This window comes from Macaca fascicularis, chromosome 1 (assembly GCF_037993035.2).
Source record: "Macaca fascicularis isolate 582-1 chromosome 1, T2T-MFA8v1.1".
NCBI lineage: Eukaryota > Metazoa > Chordata > Mammalia > Primates > Cercopithecidae > Macaca > Macaca fascicularis.
The window spans coordinates 145449889-145464898 of NC_088375.1; the positions used below are offsets into that span (position 1 = coordinate 145449889).

The 15010-nt window shown below is 38.7% G+C and overlaps 1 protein-coding gene and 1 pseudogene across 7 annotated transcripts in view; both read left to right on the top strand.

The window, feature by feature from the left end:
- LOC102143453 (guanylate-binding protein 6-like) overlaps positions 1 to 3777 on the top strand; it is a 30160-nt gene extending 26383 nt beyond the window's left edge. For all 7 annotated transcript variants that reach the window (XM_074002127.1, XM_015433150.4, XM_015433142.4 and 4 more), the window contains one exon: positions 1001 to 3777. In XM_074002127.1, coding sequence (XP_073858228.1) covers positions 1001 to 1032 — 32 coding nt within the window. In that variant the 3' untranslated portion in view covers positions 1033 to 3777. The remainder of the gene's footprint in view (positions 1 to 1000) is intronic.
- A 3101-nt stretch (positions 3778 to 6878) lies between these two features.
- Positions 6879 to 7847, top strand: LOC141407712 (calpain small subunit 1 pseudogene; annotated as a pseudogene).
- The last annotated feature ends 7163 nt before the right edge of the window (positions 7848 to 15010 follow it).

Sequence of the window (15010 nt, forward strand, 5' to 3'; positions counted from 1 at the left end):
CATTGCACTCCAGCCTGGGCAACAGAACCTGGGTGACAGAGCGAGGCTCTGTCTCAAAAAATAATATAAAATACAATACAATACAATACAATACAATAAAAGCTATGAGAAGAAAAGAAATTTTCCTGGTACAGTGTACTCTCGAACTCATGTCTTACAGTCTCTGTGAAACTGGGCCAAAGATGGAATTTTTTTTTCTCTGCTTTATGCAGTGACTCAGACAAATCTATGAGCTCACACAAATCTGTAACTTCATGTATCACAGTCTCTATAAAACTGTATCAAAGAATTTTTCTCTGTGCTTTATAGAGTGATTCACCCAGATCTGTAAAGAAATGAAGACAATTTTAGAGCTTTCAATATCTGATATTTCACATCAGGTCAAATCTGATACTTACAAAACTGGATAGATCTATTTCAGATAGCTTTGATGCTTATAATAAGAATCTCATTCAATGTTATCTAAGGACTATAGTTCAAGAAGACTAAGACACTCTTCAGTCGGGGCACAATAAGAACACCTTATAAGCACCACTCATCCTTCCTTTTCTGAGCATGCTTTTGGCATGTTTCAATGATTCAGAGACATTCTAGTGAATCCCATTTTGACAGCAAAGTGGGATCAAGAGACCCCAAGGCCATCCTCAGGATCAATGACTCTTTAGAAGACATGGAACTCAGAGATACATCCCATCAGTATCTAATTTATTGAGAGTTTTTAGCATGAAGCGCTGTTGAATTTTGTCATAGGCCTTTTCTGCATCTGTTGAGATAATCATGTGGTTTTGTCTTTGGTTCTGTTTATGCTGGATTACATTTATTGATTTGCGTATGTTGAACCAGTCTTTTATCCCAGGTATGAAGCCCACTTGATTGTGGTGGATAAGTTTTTTGATGTGCTACTGGATTCAGTTTGTCAGTGTCTTATTGTGGATATTCACATCAATGTTCATCAGGGATATTGGTCTAAAATTCTCTTTTTTTATTGTATCTCTGCCAGGCTTTGGTATCAGGATGATGCTGTCCTCATAAAATGAGTTGGGAGGATTCTCTCTTTTTCTGTTGATTGGAATCCACAGCCAATATGATACTAAATGGGCAAAAACTGGAAGAATTCCCTTTGAAATCTGGCACAAGACAGGGATGCCCTCTCTCACCACTCCTATTCAATATAGTGTTGGAAGTTCTGGTCAGGGCAATCAGGGAGGAGAAAGAAATAAACGGTATTCAATTAAGAAAAGAGGAAGTCAAATTGTCTCTGTTTGCAGATGACATGATTGTATATTTAGAAAACCCCAACGTCTCAGCCCAAAATCTCCTTAAGCTGATAAACAACTTCAGCAAACTCTCAGGATATAAAATCAATGTGCAGAAATCACAAGCATTCTTCTGCACCAATAAGAGACAAACAGAGAGCTAAATCATGAGTGAACTCCCATTCACAATTGCTTCAAAGACAATAAAATACCTAGGAATCCAACTTACAAGGGATGTGAGGGACCTTTTCAAGGAGAACTACAAGCCACTGCTCAATGAAATAACAGAGGACACAAACAAATGGAAGAACATTCCATGCTCATGGATAGGAAGAATCAATATCGTGAAAATGGCCATACTGCCCAAGATAATTTATAGATTCAATGCCATCCCCATCAAGCTACCAATGACTTTCTTCACAGAATTGGAAAAAACTGCTTTAAAGTTCATATGGAACCAAAAAAGAGCCCACATTGCCAAGATAATCCTAAGCAAAAAGAACAAAGCTGGAGGCATCACGCTACCTGACTTCAAACTATACTACAAGGCTACAGTAACCAAAACAGCATGGTACTGGTACCAAAAGAGATATATAGACCAATGGAACAGAACAGAGCCCTCAGAAATAATACCACATATCAACAACCATCTGATCTTTGAAAAACCTGACATAAACCAAAAATGGGGAAAGGATTCCTTATTTAAAAAATGGTGCTGGGAAAATTGGCTAGCCATACGTAGAAAGCTGAAACTGGATCCCTTCCGTACACCTTGTACAAAAATTAATTCAAGATGGATTAAAGACTTAAATGTCAGACCTAAAACCATAAAAACCCTAGAAGAAAACCTAGGCAATACCATTCAGGACATAGGCATGGGCAAGGGCTTCATGTCTAAAACACCAAAAGCAATGGCAACAAAAGCCAAAATTGACAAATGGGATCTAATTAAATTAAAGAGCTTCTGAGCAGCAAAAGAAACTACCATCAGAGTGAACAGGCAACCTACAGAATGGAAGAAAATGTTTGCAATCTATTTATCTGACAAACGGCTAATATCCAGAATCTACAAAGAACTCAAACAAACTTACAGGAAAAAAACAAACAACCCCATCAAAAAGTAGATGAAGGATATGAACAGACACTTCTCAAAAAAAGACATTTATGCAGCCAACAGACACATGAAAAAATGCTCATCATCACTAGCTATCAGAGAAATGCAGATCAAAACCACAACGAGATACCATCTCACACTAGTTAGAATGGCGATTATTAAAAAGTCAGGAAACAACAGGTGCTGGAGAGGATGTGGAGAAATAGGAACCCTTTTACACCGTTGGTGGGACTGTAAACTGGTTCAACCATTGTGGAGGGCAGTGTGGTGATTCGTCAAGAATCTAGAACTAGAAATACCATTTGCCAGAAATCCCATTACTGGGTATATACCCAAAGGATTATAAATCATGCTGCTGTAAAGACACATGCACATGTATGTTTATTGCAGCACTATTCACAATAGCAAAGACTTGGAACCAACCCAAATGTCCATCAGTGACAGACTGGATTAAGAAAATGTGGCACATATATATCATAGAATACTATGCAGCCATATAAAAGGATGAGTTCATGTCCTTTGTAGGGACATAGATGAAGCTGGAAACCGTCATTCTCAGCAAACTATCGTAAGAACAGAAAAACAAACACTTCATGTTCTCACTCATAGGTGGGAATTGAACAATGATTACACCTGGGCACAGGAAGGGGAACATCACACACCGGGGCCTGTCTGGGGTCGGGGAAGGGGGAGGGATAGCATTAGTAGATATACCTAATGTAAATGATGAGTTAATGGGTGCAGCACACCAACATGGCACACATATACATATGTAGCAAACCTGCATGTTGTACACATGTACCCTAGAACTTAACGTATAATTTAAAAATATTAAAAAATAAAGACATGGAACTCAGAAAAATGTTATGCTCACAGTTACAGCTCATTACATTGAACAGCTACAAATTGAAACCAACAAAAACAAAAGGGACATGGACCAGAGTCTGACACCAAGCATAGGCTTGCATTTGTGTTCTCCCTTGAGAGTTGCACAGACATTATTTAATTCTCCCACAAATAATGTGTGACACATGTCAACCAGGGATGGTCACACAAACTTTAGTGTTTTTATTAGAGGGCAGTCATGTAGGAATGGGGTGCTCATGTGGCTGATCTTATTTGCTCAGACTCCTGCCTCTTCAGAGGTCAAACTGGTGTGGTATATCCTAAGACCACCACCATAAATCACATTTTTAGCATAAAGTACCCGGTATGGCCCAAGCCCTCAACATGTCCAAACATTTATTATAAGGCTGGTTGTTCTAAGGGCCTACCCTTTATGTCCCAGGAACCAGTTGAGGGCCAGACCTTTCTTACAGAATTAACCTTTTATTAGATAGTGTTAAAGAATGAAGAAGGTGATAACATGAGAAATACAAAATAAAGATTTATATTGTCTTACTGGAAGAATATGTCTATTTTTTTCTTGACTTTTGAAAGTATAAATATTCTCTCTCTGAAAGATGTAACTAGGCTCTAGCAAAATATGCTGTAAGTATATGTTTTTGAAAGTAGTTTATTTTATTTCATTGTTATTCTGTGCTTAGCAACTTCCAATCTGATTACAGTTGACCCTTGAACAACGTGGGTTTGAACTTTGAGTTCACTTACCATGGATTTTTTTCAAGTAAACACAGTATGAAAATATACTGTTTGAGGAATGTGAAACTCACGTATATGGAGGGCCATCTTTTGGTATACACGAATTCTGCAGGGCCACTGCTGGACTTGGGTATGCAAGGATTTTGCATGGATTATCCACAGTGGTCCTAGAACCAATTCTCTATGTATGCTGAGGGATGACTGTAGTTATTTTTCTTGATATAGAATAGAAAAAGTATTTAATAAGGAATATATGTATATGAGACTTAAGAAGTTATAACACTGATTATAACCTGGATATGGTACAAATTTCATGGTACTAATTGGCCTAAAATCACTTGATCCAACATCGGGCCCAAATTTCCTTAATGTGTTCAAACTCAAGCTGCTGGAGTTTCTCAAGGAATCATAACCCATGAAAATAAATTATCAATCACCTTTCAACAACCAGAAATCACCACTGAAACAGGCTTTGATCAATCTTAAAAATTGACATCAAATTTTTAGGATGATTCCCACCTCCTATTGAATTTTCTACCACCAAGGTCATGCTCTGTCACCTAGAATCAGTTTTAAAACATCCTTCAGATAGTCATCTCTGGTAGTGGGGCATTGAACTATCTTCAGTTACAGCACAAAATCCCATACAATTTAAACTAAGCTAAAAAGAAATTCCAAACTCAGTGAAGTTTTCTCCTCCACTCTAAGTGAGGATCGTGCCCTGGTTAGCTTTGTTAGTTCAACCACATAGATAGACCTTACCTAAGGAAAGATAAGTACCCTATCCCACAATTTCCAAATATCACTTAGAAACGAGTTTTATGAACTTCTCTTTGGCCTTGTATCCTCTTATCTCCAATCTTGATTTTGAGTTATAGGAAAGAGGAACAGTCTTAGTTGCCACTCCTGTAAAATCAATAAATCATGGTGGTTCAGGTCCTAGAAGGATGCCACAGCTTCTCCTGAGCCTGGTGAGTGATGGTACTCATGGTGTTGTGATAAAGTGCCCATTCGAAAGCACTATCAGTGCAAAAATCCACAAGTCGTTCTTGCAATCAATCTAGAAAGTATATGGCAGCAAGAGATTTAGGCATCTACTCTTCGTTCATTCATTTGTTCACTTGCTATTTCAGCTAGGCTATATACAGCTAGATAATGGGACAAAAAACACGTATTTTTGAAGACAGTCTTAAGTTCAAACTTCAGATGTGGATAAGCATTTCTTTAGCAATTTTTTATCAGTTATGGGCTGTATTGAGGATAAAAATGCTATGAATTAAACCCAACAAGTGTTTATTGTTCATCCACTAAATGCCAGGCACTGAATTTTATTTTATGTATGATTCAATATACCAGTCTCTGCCCTCATAAAGATGACTTTTTGGTGAGGGAAATAAACAAGTAAAACTATAAATGCAACCAGGGTGATAATGTTTGCCAGAAATGTTATGAAAAACTACAATGTAAAAGAAAATGTGGTAATTCCAATAAATGGGAACAAGTACTCTGTGAGTTCAGAACAAGAAGAGACTATGACCATAAAAAATAGCCCTAGGCTTAAAATAACTGGTCTTTTAAAAAGTTATACAAGGTGTAATTGTAGAGATAAAGGGACCATTCAAGAGGAAAGACCAGCATAAGCCAAGTCAGATATGTTAGAAAGTGTAGGTCTTACTAAAGGTACTGTAGAATTATTCCATTTGCCTGAAGCACTGAATAGGTGTGTTGAAATGAAAGATGAGACTGGAAATGAGATTAGGGCTTGACAAAAAGGGACTTGAAGATCAGGAAAATAGAATTAGACATCTTCAAACCATACCAGAATTCCAGATTTGGCTTATGGTTTTACTGCCATCAAGAGCTTATAATTTGGTATAATGTGGGGTTTTTTGATCAGATTCTTAACAGATTCTATCTGGAAGATTGGAAATAATTTATATTTTGAGGAAAAATCATATCCCCAGATCCCTTTGTATTATTCCTAAAGTAATCAATTTAAATTAAAAAACAAACAAAAATAGGACTTATTTCAACAAAATCAATTTATTTTAACATTGGGAAATCATATGGGTGTTTTCTGAGATTATTATTGAAAATTCAAACTGGGAAATCCATGTTTTAAAAGTATAGGAAGCCAAAGATCTATTTATGAACTACTTTCAATTTATATTTAGAATAATGTACAATAAAGAGAAATGATTCATTGCAAATAATACTATAAAATTATCCCATGTATAATTTTTTCAATGAGTCCATTTTATAATATCAGACAAACAAAAGCTGAAGTATTTCATCAATAACAGACCTGTCTTACAAGAAATGCTAAAGGGATTCCTTCAATCTGAAAGAAAAGGACATTAATGAGCAATAAAAAAAAATCAACTGAAGGTACAAAACTCACTGGTGGTAGCAAGTACACAGGGGAAAAAAAGAATATTACGTCACCATAATTGTGGTGTGTAAACTCCTCATATTGCAAGTAGGAAGACTAAAAGATAAACCTATCTAAAATAACAACTATAACAACTTTTCAAGCATTACACAGTATAATAATAAATAGAAACAACAAAAATTTGAAAAGCATGGAGATTAAATTAAAGTATAGAATTTTTATTCATTCTCTCTTTGCTTGTTTGTTATTTGTTTATGCAGTCAGGGTTGTCATCAGTTTGAAATAATAGCTTATAAAATATTATTTGCAAACCTCGTTGTAACCTCAAATCAAAAAACATACAACAGATACACAAAGAATAAAAAGCAAGAAATTAAAACATACCACCCGAAAAATCACCTTTGCTAAAAGGAAGACAGGAAAGAAAAGACCACAAAACTACTGGAAAACACATAAAATAGCAAGATTAAGTCCTTACTTATCAATGATTACATTGAATGTGAATGGACGAAACTCTCCAATCAAAAGCCATAGAGTGATCTTCCACTGATCAGGCCTCCAAGCACGTTCCCCAGGCCCCTATCCAGGTCTTCATCTCTCCCATTCCTGCCACTGCCACCTCCACCCTTCAAGAATGAGTTAACTAGGAACATGTCTCCTCACACCCAGAGGTCTGGCAATCAGTTCTTCAGCAGAGGCAGAAGAGGTGGCAGAGTGGCCATGTGCTTCCTAGGTGGAATCATTATCTCCATCATGGAAGTGGATACACAGCACAACCTAGAGCCCCTGCCTCCACACACACATTGCTCCAACACTGAGGCCAACAAGAGTGAGGAGGTCCATCATTTCTGGAGAGTCTTTGCCCAGTTGGCTGGAGATGGCATCAAGGTCAGCGGCGCAGAACTGATGAATGTTCTCAACAAGGCTGTTATCAGTAGGACTGAACTGAAGACTCCTGGTTTTGGCATTGATACATGTCAAAGCATGATAGCCATGATGGATAGTGACATCACAGGCAAGCTGGACTTTGAGGAATTCAAGTACCTGTGGAACAACATCAAAAGGTGACAGACAATATACAAGCAGTTTGATGTTGACTGATCTGGAACCATTTGCAGCAGTGAACTTGCAGGGGCCTTTGGGGCAGCAGGGTTCCACCTGAATGAACAACTACAACATAATATTCTGACACTATTTGGATGAAGGAGGGAACATGGATTTTGACAACTTTATCAGCTGCTTGATCAGGTCAGATGCTTCGTTCCATGCCTTGAAATCTCTTTACAAAGATGACACTAGACCCCTCCAAGTGAATATCCAAGAGTGGCTGCAGCTGACAATGTGTTTCTAAATGGGAAACCCAGGCCTGCCCCTTCACTGCCTTACCACAGGAGTCACCTTGGAGCCTCAGCCTCTCCCAGCGCTGATCCCGTTTGCAGTCACATCTTCATGGGTCCTGCTGACAAATGGGCCTTTTGTTCTTCCAGCCCTTGGCACCCAGCTTCTCAGTCAACATCCAGGGTCAAATGTGCCCCAACATGCCATGCCCTGAGTTGGCCCCAACTCTAAAACATGCTAACACACACTTCCAACAGTCACCCCACCCCACCATACCCATCTCACTCTCACGCCATAACCTCACTCTTGTACCTGTGCCAACCTCAACACTTGCATTGCTCGAATGACCCAAGGGCCCTCTCTCAGTTCTGGGAGGACGACTCCACTCCCTACACACCCTGGTCCACCCATTCACAGTTACCACACAAGCAGTCAAACATCAGGCTATTCCAGTCCCACATGTTCCAGTGCTTTCGTCTGTATTCTGCTCCTAGCCTGCCAGACCCAGGAGGAAGAAAAAATGTATGAAAAAAAGAAAGGGAGAGAGAGAGAGGAAGGAAGAAAGGGAGGGAAGGAGGGAGGGAGGGAGGAAGGGAGGGAGGGAGGAAAGAAAACAGAGTGGTTGAATGGATTTTAAAAACCAAACCCCAATGATCAGTTGCCTACAAGAAACACACTTCACCTATAAAAATACACATCAAATTAAATAAATGGATAGAAAAGATACTCTATGCCAATGGAAACCAACAAAAAGCAAAAGTAACTATACTTATATCAGACAAAACTAATTTCAACACAAAAACTGTAAGAAGAGACAGAGAGGGTAATTATATAATGATAATGGAGTCAATTCAGCAAAAGAATAGCATAACTGTAAATCTATATGCACCAACATTGGCAGCTGTTAATGTATTGGGGTCTATCTCTCTCTTTAGCTCTAAAGAGATAATAGCTGGAGATTTCAACACCCCACTTTCAGCATTGGACAGATCTTCTAGACAGAAAATTAACAATAACAAAAATCAGATTTAATCTGCACTAGACAACAAATGCACTATAGACCAAACAGATACTTAAAAACTTTTCATCCAATAGCTTTACAATGCACATTCTTCTCTTTAGCGTGTGTATCATTCTCAAGAATAGACAATATGTCAGGCCACAAAGTAGCCTAAAAAATTGAAATTATAAATAGAAATGAATAATAAGGTGATCATTGAAAACCATACCTATATCAAAAAAGTAGAAAAATGTCAAGTAAACAACATAATAATGTATCTTAAAAAACTAGAAATGCAAAAGCAAACCAAATCCAAAATTAGTAGACATAAAAAATAAGAAAGATCAGAGCAGAAATAAATGACGTGAAAATTAAAAAAAATACAAAAAACTAACAAAACAAAGTTGATTTCTTGAAAGATAAAATTGACAAACCATTAGTCTAAGAAAAACAGGGAGAAGATGCAAATAAATGAAATCAGACATGAAAAAAGAGATATCACAATGGACACCACAGAAATTCAAAAGGTCATTAGAGACTGCTATAAGGAGCTATATGCCAATAACTTGGAAAGCCTAGAACAAATGGATAAATTCCTAGACAAATACAATTTACCAAGATGAAGAAATCCAAAATCCAAATAAGTCAATAATAAGTAATGAGATTGAAGCCATAATAAAAAATCTCCCAGCAAATAAAGCCTGGCATTCAATAGCTTCACTGCTTAATTTTACCAAACATTAAAAGAAAAACTAATATCAATCCTACTCAAACTATTCAAAAAAAATAGAAGAAATGGGAATACCTCAAATTCATTCTACAAGGCTGGTATTATGACACATCATGATACCAGATGAAAGACATCAAAAATAGAAATAGAAACATACATCAAAAATAGAAAACTACAGGCCAATATCTCTGATGTATATATATTTTTAATTTTTATTTTTAATTTTTGTCGGTACTGAGTAGTTGTATATATTTTTGGGGAACATGAGATACTTTAATACAGGCATGCAATGTGTAATAATCACATCATGGTAAATGCAGTATCCATCCCTCAAGCATTTGTCCTCTGTCTTGCAAACAATCCAATTACATTCTTTTAGTTATTTTAAAATGTACAATAAAATTATTATTAACTATAGTCTCCATCTTGTGCTATAAAAAACTAGGCCTTATTCATCTTTTCTAAGTACTTTTTCTACCCATTAATCATCTGGGCGATGTGGAAAAGGTAAGGCAAAGTGTCACAGACAGATTCTTTCCATTCTGGATTTTCTCCTAATCTCTTCATGATCCTTGTAATTTAACTGCTGTGATCTATTTGTGAAACTTAGAAATCCAACAAGTGAGGCAAACTTTGGCCTGTTTGAATCACACTTTTCGGTAAGATTAGATATCATGGTATATTAGGTAAAACACGCTTTTATTTCTTGGCACTGTGGTGAATGATTTGATTCAATTTGATAAGAACTTGTCAAGCAGCTCAGTTCCAGACCTCTGGGACCAGATATATGCATTCGGATTTAATGTTGTGTGACTAAGAAAGAAGCAGGTTGCCAAGACAGCGGAGTTTGGACTCCAGCGCAATCCCTGCCCTCTGTCAATTCCACGCGGAGCTCTGTAGCTGGAATGACTTTTTTCGGTTTTTCCTGTTTTGGAACAAGGGTGCTAGGCCTTCATTCCTGGTGCTGATCAGTCATTGGAAGTCTGCCCTGGAAGACTTTCCCATTAAGAGAGCTGACACCTGTGATCCAGGCAGCACATCACAGCTTTCACAATGTACTGTTGCTTATAAGAGTGCCTTGTTAGGAAAGAGAAGTATTGACCCAATCCCAGAGCATGAGGAAAAGCATCTCATCCACTTTCCGAGCTACCACGTGAAGGGTACATTTGAGGGTTGGAATTAAGAGAGTGAGGTTTATATTTTATATGGTAAAGCTAATCAACTACCCACAGAGCATTCTGGAAGGTTTTGAGACACTTTCGACTGTGCTGGTTCTATGAAAGTATGTGTTCTTCCTACAGTAAACATTTTAAGATGAACTTTTTAGCTTCCTAAGAATGTATGAAATGAACAATTTCTCTCTTTTTTGTGTTAGTTCGAGACTTATTTGGGAATCATTTCTGAATTTCTCTACTCTTCATCTATGTCCAAACAGGAGTTAGAAATTCTGTGTTTATTTTTCAGCTTTAGTGAGGTAAAACTGACAAATAAAACTGTATATAATTAAGGTGTGCAGCTTGATGTTTTGATATATGTATACATTGTGAAATGATCACCACAATTAAGCCAATAATATAGCCATCACCTCACATAGTTACTATTTTTTTTTCTATTCTCTTTTTTTTTTTTTTTGAGGTGGGGTGAGAACACTTAAGATCTATCCTCTTAGCAAAATTCAAGGTCACAATTAATAAAATATTGTTAATTATAGTCACACTGCTGTACAGTACATCTCCAGAGTTTGCCTTGCATAACTGAAATTTCTTTCTCTTTCTTTCCCTTCCTTCCTTTCCTTCCTTCCTTCCCTCCCTCCCTCCCTTCCTCCCTCCCACCCTCCCTCCCTCCCTCCCTCCCTCCCTCCTTCCTTCCTTCCTTCCTTCCTTCCTTCCTTCCTTCCTTCCTTCCTTCCTTTCTCTTTCTTTCTTTCGAGACGAAGTCTCACTCTGTCACCCAGGCTGGAGTACAGTGGCGCAATCTTGGCTCACTGCAATCTCCACCTCCCGGGTTCACGCCATTCTCCTGCCTCAGTCTCCCGAGTAGCTGGGACTACAGGCACCCGCCACCATGCCCGGCTAACTTTTTTTTTTTTTTTTTTTTTTTGTATTTTTATTAGAGACAGGGTTTCACCGTCTTAGCCAGGATGGTCTCAGTCTCCTGACCCTGTGATCTGCCTGCCTCGGCCTCCGAAAGTGCTGGGATTACAGACGTGAGTCACCACGCCCGGCATGAAATTTTGTACTCTTTAACCAACATCTCTCCGTTTCTTCCACCTCCAGCCCCTGGCAACCACACTATTCTACTCTCTGTTGCTATGAGTTTGACTATTTGTTTGGCTATTTTAGATTCCACAAATAGGTGAGATCATGCAGTATTTGTTTTTCTGTGTCTGGCTTATTTCACTTAGGACAATAACCTCAGTGTTCATTCATGTTGTTGCAAATGGCAGGATTTCCTTCTTTTTTTAAGATTGAATGTATATGTGTGTGTATATATATATTCAAACACACACATTCTATATATATAGAGAATCTATATACACACACACATATATATATAAATGTGTGAATATATACAGATATATAAAATGCATGTGTAGGTATACATATGTATATATGTGCATACAAACACACTTTATGTATCTATCTATATATATACACTCTTTTTGCATTTATCTATTGATGGGGATTTAGGTAGTTTCCATTATCTTGGTTATTGTTAATAATGCTGCAATTAATATGGATATGCTTAAATATCTGTACTTTCATATTTAAATATAAGTATGAAATTTTACAATTATTTACATATAAATGTGAAAGTACAGATATCTCTTTGAAAATACTGATTTCATTTCATTTGAATTTATAAATAGAAGATTTCTGAATCACATGGTAGTTCTATTTTTAAATTTTTAGGAAACCTCCATATTGATTTCATAGTGGCTGCACCAATTTACATTGCAAAAATTACATCCCAAAAAACAACATACCAAAGTTATCTTTTAAAAATATTCTTGTTGGCCAGGCACAGTGGCTCACTCCTGTAATCCCAGCAATTTGGGAGGCCAAGGTGGGTGGATCACCTGAGGTTAGGAGTTCAAGACCAGTCTGGCCAACATGACAAAACCCAATCTCTACTAAAAATACAAAAATTAGCTGGGCATGATGGTGCATGCTTGTAATCCCAGCTATTCAGGAAACTGAGGCAGGAAAATCTCTAGAACGCGGGAGGTGGAGGGTGCAGTGAGTTGAAATCACACCACTGCACTCCAGCCTGTATAACAGAGCAAGACTCCATTGAAAAAAAAAAAAATCTTGCCAACAATTGTTATCTTTGGGGGGCAGAGCAAGATGGCCAAATAGGAACAGCTCCAGTCTCCAGCTCCCAGCACCAGCGACAAAGAAGATGGGTGATTTCTGCATTTTCAACTGAGGTACTGGGTTCATCTCACTAGGGAGTGCCGGACAATCGGTGCTGGTCAGCTGCTGCAGCCTGACGAGCGAGAGCTGAAGCAGGGCAAGGCATCGCCTCACCTGGGAAGTGCAAGGGGAAAGGGAATCCCTTTTCCTAGCCAGGGGAACTGAGACACACAACACCTAGAAAATCAGGTTACTCCCACCCCAATACTGTGCTTTACCAAGGGTTTTAGCAAACGGCACACCAGGAGATTATATCCCACACCTGGCCGGGAGGGTCCCACACCTGCAAAGCCTCCCTCATTGCTAGCACAGCAGTCTGTGATCTAACCGCAAGGCAGCAGCGAGGCTGGCGGAGGGGTGCCCGCCATTGCTGAGGCTTAAGTAGGTAAACAAAGCCCTGGGAAGCTCGAACTGGGGGGAGCCCACAGCAGCTCAAGGAGGCCTGCCTGTCTCTGTAGACTCCACCTTTGGGGACAGGGCACAGCTAAACCAAAAAAAAAAAAAAAAAACAGCAGAAACCTCTGCAGACGCAAACGACCCTGTCTGACAGCTTAGAAAAGAGCAGTGGATCTCCCAACACGGAAGTTGAGATCTGAGAACAAACAGACTGCCTGCTCAAGTGGGTCCCTGACACCTGAGTAGCCTAACTGGGAGACATCCCCCACTAGGGGCAGACTGACACCCCACACCTCACACGACAGGGTACACCTCTGAGATGGAGCTTCCAAAGCAAGAATCAGACAGGTACACTTGCTGGTCAGCAATATTCTATCTTCTGCAGCCTCCACGGCTGATACCCAGGCAAACAGGGTCTGGAGTGGACCTCAAGCAATCTCCAACAGACCTACAGCTGAGGGTCCTGACTGTTAGAAGGAAAACTAACAAACAGGAAGGACACCCACACCAAAACCCCATCAGTACATCACCATCATCAAAGACCAAAGGCAGATAAAACCACAAAGATGGGGAAAAAGCAGGGCAGAAAAGCTGGAAATTAAAAAAATAAAAGCGCATCTCCCCCTCCAAGGGAAGACAGCTCATCTCCAGCAACGGATCAAAGCTGGACAGAGAATGACTTTGACGAGTTGAGGGAAGAAGGCTTCAGTCCATCAAACTTCTCAGAGCTAAAGGAGGAATTATGTACCCAGCACAAAGAAACTAAAAATCTTGAAAAAAGAATGGAAGAATGGCTAACTAGAATAATCAATCCAGAGAAGGCCATAAATGAACTGACAGAGATAAAAACCATGACACGAGAAATACGTGACAAATGCACAAGCTTCAGTAACTGACTCGATCAACTGGAAGAAAGAGTATCAGCAATTGAGGATCAAATGAATGAAATGAAGTGAGAAGAGAAGTCTAAAGAAAAAAGAGGAAAAAGAAATGAACAAAGCCTTCAAGAAGTATGGAATTATGTGAAAAAACCAAATCTACATCTGATTGGGGTGCCTGAAAGTGAGGGGGAAAATGGAACCAAGTTGGAAAACACTCTTCAGGATATCATCCAGGAGAATTTCCACAACCTAGTAAGGCAGGCCAACGTTCAAATTCAGGAAATACAGAGAATATCATAAAGATACTCCTCAAGAAGAGCAACTCCAAGACACATAATTTTCAGATTCACCAAAGTTGAAATGAAGGAAAAAATGTTAAGTGTAGCCAGAGAGAAAGGTCAGGTTACCCACAAAGGGAAGCCCATCAGACTAACAGCAGATCTCTCGGCAGAAACTCTACAAGCCAGAAGAGAGTGGGGGCCAATATTCAACATTCTTAAAGAAAAGAATTTTCAACCCAGAATTTCATATCCAGCCAAACTAAGTTTCATAAGTGAAGGAGAAATAAAATCCTTTACAGATAAGCACATGCTTACAGATTGTGTCACCACCAGGCCTGCCTTACAAGAGACCCTGAAGGAAGCACTAAACATGGAAAGGAACAACCGGTACCATCCATTGCCAAAACATGCCAAAATGTAAAGACCATTGATGTTAGGAAGGAACTGCATCAACTAACGAGCAAAATAACCAGTTAATATCAAAATGACAGGATCAAGTACACACGTAACAATATTAACCTTAAATGTAAATGGACTAAATGGTCCAATTAAAAGATGCAGACTGGCAAACTGAATAAAGAGTCAAGACCCATCAGTTTGCTGT